We start from the raw sequence: 5,658 nt of genomic DNA on the forward strand, positions 1-5,658 counted from the left end.
CTAAAGACTAAAAATAGATTATATTAGTTGATTAAATTACATTTAATGTCAAAATGTATTGTTATTAAATATTAATTAATTATAAATTAAAAGGATATTTAATTAACATAAAAAACAAACATGTTCATGCAGATTTTCGATGCACAGCCTATTCACATGATCAAAATTCAGCTCATTGCCTTTACTAACGTAATCTTAAACGAATATCCAACATAACATCAAATTCACCTCTACTTTCTTTCCAAACAAATAATAGATTACATATTTACAAAGAACATTGAGTGATTGAAAAGGAATTATGTGCAATCTTGATTGAAATTCAGTGATTTAATTTCACCTGAAACCATCTCAAAGGCAAAAAGTCTACTACTAAAAAATGTGTGAATGATTTAAAATTTAAAATCTATATATAGTTATAGATAAGAAAAATATTCAAAAATTTCAAACTACATAATTATGTATTTATCTATTAAATAGAAATTTTAAGGTCCTATAAAATTATAGTAAAATAAAATATAATTTAAAGAAAATTCAAAATTTTATAAAGAAAGAAAAATAGGAAAGCTGAAAATAGAGAGAGTCTTGAATTTTTTTTTTTCTTCAGGATTATTTATTTATATATATATATATATATATATATATATATATATATATATATATATATATATATATATATATATATATTGTTTTAAATTTTTAGCTTCTATGATGGACCAATTACTTCCTTCAACGAGACATACGGTGGGCTTAGGCTTTTTCTACCTTGTCAAATTATATGAGGCCCAATTCCTAAAGAGAAAGGCTTAGGCTTTTGATTTTTTAACTTGTCCAATAATAGCTGTTTTTTAAAAATATCTGATTTCTTCTGCTCTAAAACCTTGATTAATGATTATTGTAAAATAGTGTCTCGGAAGATCAAATGTGATTATTTCCTTTTGATTTGGATTTGCTCTTTTTTCAAAATAAAACCTAGGTGCTATTTTCAAAACAAACAAAACAAAACATAAAATAAATCTAACTGATAATACAAAGCACGAAAAGTTACATGGAAAGAAACACAACTTAAGGCCTGTATTATTTTTTTCCTTTTTAGTGACAACAACTTGGCGCAAACCTAAGACTGAAAAGACTTCAATTCTTGAATTAATGTACTAAGATCATTGTAAGATGAGCCCACATCTTCCACTGCTTTTCTTGCCATTTCTCCAATCTTTTTAGCTCTGCTTCTAATTTCCTCTGCTTTCTCACCCACCATAATTTCCTTCACCGCCTTCTCTATCTTTTCACTTTTAATATAATCACCCACTAGTCTAACCCATTTTCGTGCACCAACACCAACTCCAATCTTCAAAATATCAGTAATTAACTTCTCATTAAAAAACTGATCAGCAAATATAGGCCATGTTACCATTGGCAACCCAGCACTAATACCTTCTAAAGCAGAATTCCATCCACAATGAGTTACAAACCCACCAACTGCTTCGTGATCAAGAATCAAAACTTGAGGTGCAAATCCTCTTATAATCAATCCTTTTCCTTCAATTCTTTTCTCATAACCATCAGGCAACCATTTCTCTTCATCTTCTTCTTCGTTCTTTTCTTTCCTTACGACCCATATAAAATCTTGCCCTGAATTTTCAAGCCCTATAGCTATCTCTTGCAGCTGAGATTGAGAAAATTTTGTAACAGTACCAAAACATACATAAATAACTGAATTGGGTATCTTTAAATCAAGCCATTTGATGCACTCATGTTGACTAACGCCTGATACATCTCCTCTTTGTGCTTTTTCTTCAAGATTCCTATTACAGAGCGAGACAGGCCCTATATGCCAAGCTTTCTTTCCTAAGACATTCCTGTAATAATCAGCATAAGCAGGTTCCAGTTCATAAAAACTATTAACTAACATTCCATAGCTTCTTTTCTCTACTTCTCTTGCGTAGCTTAACAAGTTTGTAACAACATTAGGCGGACCTTCCGGAAAGCCATCTGGTATCTGAGTTTTAGTGAATTTGATTGGATCTGGCAAGCCAGGCAAGACAAACTCCTCAGTATCAGAAGATACTTTCTTGTGCGGTTGATTTATTGCAATACTTGCCATGCAACACATGGAAATAAAGCTAGTTCCATGAAATATAAGCCTTGGAATTGCATACTTCAAGGCTAAATCAGTTGTCCATGGAAAGAACAAGTCCGCAACTATTGCTTGCGGATGTAGTTCTTTTATGGCTTCCTCTAAAGGTTCTTGAAGCAAAGACAAGGCATCAAAGAATCTGGAATGAGTTTCTTGATTGCTTACCAGATCAAGATTTTCTAGTCCTTCTGGTAATCCAGCTTTTTCAGAAGGGAAGTTGATTGCTTTGAGGTTTATTAATTGGGTGGTGGCTAAATCTGGGATTTTCTGAATTGATTTGGTGAAGCGAGGTGCGTTTACAGGAGTGGTTATAATGGTGGTTTTCACACCTCTTGCAGCAAAGAGTCTGGCTATGTCTAACATTGGAAGCATATGACCTGGTGCCAGTAGAGGGAAGAGAAAGATGTGAAGTTGATTAGATTCAGAGTCCATGTTTTCAAAGTTTGGATTTTAATTAGAAAGCATAAAACGAATTTTAAAATTGTTTGCAGGTGAAACTTTGAGAAAAGATTGAATTGAAGAAGAAGAAGAAGAAGTAGAAGCAATAAATGGGCAGGTCTTATACTGATGAGAGGAGTTGCGTTGGTGTTTTCTCCTTTTGAACTTTGTGAGTCAACTATAAAGCAAGCTTTTCCAATCTTTTTCCGAGTTGGTTTGACAGATAGTTATGACCATAGGTTTAGCACTGTTCTATGCATATGGAGTCACTTATCAAATGATAAATAATTAATTTAATGTAAATAAATGTTTTCATAATCAATCAATTTCAAAGTTCACAATAAAGTAAAAGTATTTGTAGAACTTAATTAAAATAATTAATTTCAAGTTCAATTATAACTTTTCATTTATTTAATAAATAAGATAAATTTATTGCTTAAGATGTAATTACAATAAAATCACTGAAAACCTTAAAAATATTGAAAATTCTAATGTTCAATTTGATTTTGTTTAATGGACAAAAAAACTTTATAATATTGTTTCTAAAATTATTTTATCTCCTTAACCATAAGTCGAAAAAAAAAAAATTAAATCTGTTTATTAACTCTATAAATAAAAATGTAATGTAAAGAAAAATCATTAGTGATTGGCATGAAGAACGCTGATGTTAAAATGAAAAAATTTGCGAAGAGAAATATATATTTCTGTGAGGTTGAGAATTACATTACAATTACATTAATTAAAAAAAAAAAAGGAATAAAACAAGCTCAGGTGAGAAAAAAAAAATATTTCAGAATCTTTGTGATTATTTGTTGCTGACATAGCATCTTACGTCAGTAATTTTGACTATTTTTATTTACTTTCTATAGGCTAGTTGTGTTTTTTTAACGGAGAAGGTAAAGTTGTTGTAAGAATTGCTCTCTTTTTCTTTTTAGTTTTCTACCTCTAATTTTAATTTGGAGTTGCTGCTGTTTATGGCATTGGCCATTACCTCCTGTTTTTTATTCTTTCTTTCTATTTCTTTTGTTTAATAAATTCAAATCTATTTTTTCTATAATAGATTTGTATTTTTTTTGTTTGTTTTTATTATTAGTTGGTTTGTTTCCATATTTGAGTTTTTTTTTCCTTTTTATGAGGGTGGTGCCTTATCCGTGACTTGTCAGTTGTGAGGGTTTAAAAATTTGGGGTCATTGATAATGTTCTATCGTGTACATTTAACTTAAGAAAAATAAATATTGAATTTCAATTTTGTTATTAACTATATATATATAATAGATTTTTATAAAAATGAACCTTTCTTCATCTTTATTATGAATATGTTTCCAACATTCTCCAATGAAATGAAACCCTATTCTTAAGTTTGGTTGGTCTGAATATATTTTATAATTAATTCAGTTTAAATCTTTTTATTAATCACCATTATATTTGTTCATGCAAAGTTTTTAAATTGAATGAAACCAACACTTTTAACTAATTAAATTTCAATTAAAAAAAATAGTTTTTTTCTTTTCATAAATTAAAACTTCACATTTATTATCATGTATTTACTTCTTGGAGACAGAAATTCAAATGTTTTATGAGCCTTTTGGATCTTCCAATTAACAACAGGCAATAGGGCAACAGTTGACTTTCTTGCGTTTCGTTTTGGTCAACCTTGTGACGTGTAAAAGTAAATAAATGATTGGTTTCGTGATTTGAGTGGCTCCATATAACTTGCCTTCTTTTTTTTTTTTTTTTTTTTTTTTTTCGCCACGTTATTCGATATTCGTAGTTTGATCGGATAACACAAAAGAAGTTGGTTTTAGTTTTCAATAAATAAAAATTTAGACTTTTATTTTTATTTTTATTTAATTAATTTCAATACTTCATTGTTGTCTTTCTTATCAAGCTAAAGAATAGTACTGTAACAAAGGTAAGCAGATTTATGAACTTCATGAAGTATGCCGAAACTTAATTTATATCCATTTAAATAAAAATAAAACAATATATAAAAACTTTTTTTCCCTTTGATTATATGCGGTTTTACATACTCGAGCAATGGTAGTATTTTGATAAAACACTTTGAATAGTGTCAATTTCAGTATTCAAATCTCTAATTTATAGTACGATGTTTGTTTAAAACGCGGTTGATTTGGTCGATCCAAATTATAAGTTAAGTTTTTGCTAGAAAAATTTAGAAAAAGTCAATTTTTGCCATGCAAGTTTAAGTTATTAAATCGGCACTTTTTTTTTAATTTTTCTTTTTGAAAATGTAATTTATTAATAATAATATCAATAATTACAAATAAAAATATAGACCAGACATAAAATTTTACCGTTAATAGTTAATAGAGTTGGTTAATCTTTTAACGAAAGAAAGAAATTAATATCCTTTTAAATAATGAAAGTAAAATTAAAAAATATATAATATTATATCTTTTTGTTTGGAGATAATTTTGACAAAAGATATAAATTTTCGTAATAACAATTAGTCTATTAATTGATCAGGATATTTTTAGATTTTTTATAACTGAATTGCTTTTCTCATAATTTGCAATATATGATGAATATAGATGAATTTTCGCCGCTTTACGTTAATAGTATCAATAGAAGAATATGCCGCACTACCAGGCTCTATCGATCGAAGATCCACACATATAAATCAAGATCTAAAGTCTCCAATCAAATAAAATCAATATCATAGTTTTATTATAATAAACCCTCACAGAGAAGGGAGAAAAAAACTCCAAATATGGAGACAACTGACAATAACAAAATAAAAAGGATAAATCTAATATAGTGAAAATAAATCTGAATTTATTAAAGTAAAAGAAAATTAAAAGCAAAAGGAGGTGAAGCGAAGTAAAAAGTAAGAGGCATGGGGCTACCTTTAATAAAAAGTGGTAACTTTAAACTAAAACTAAGATTAAAAAATTGGAGATGCATTGTTTTTTATTAATCCTTCTAGAATATATATTTTTTAATAAATATTTTAGATTACCCAACCGCATTAACTTATACCAACTACAACTAAAATGACCCCAGTATTAAAGTAAAACAAATCCTATCGAAGTATTCTGACCTATTCAATATATATACTTACAAAG

At 28.3% G+C, this 5,658-nt stretch overlaps 1 protein-coding gene across 1 annotated transcript; it reads right to left on the reverse strand.

Annotated features, from left to right (window-relative positions):
• Positions 1-979: 979 nt before the first annotated feature.
• LOC149495504 (putative UDP-glucosyl transferase 73B6) lies at positions 980-2,775 on the reverse strand. Its single transcript, XM_089722183.1, has one exon. The coding sequence runs from the start codon at positions 2,564-2,566 to the stop codon at positions 1,115-1,117; it is 1,452 nt and encodes a 483-aa protein (XP_089578309.1). The 5' UTR covers positions 2,567-2,775; the 3' UTR covers positions 980-1,114.
• Between the last annotated feature and the right edge of the window lie 2,883 nt (positions 2,776-5,658).

Source organism: Jatropha curcas, chromosome 6, assembly GCF_041381405.1.
Source record: "Jatropha curcas cultivar XTBG-Jc1 chromosome 6, XTBG_Jcur_1.0, whole genome shotgun sequence".
Classification (NCBI taxonomy): Eukaryota; Viridiplantae; Streptophyta; class Magnoliopsida; order Malpighiales; family Euphorbiaceae; genus Jatropha; species Jatropha curcas.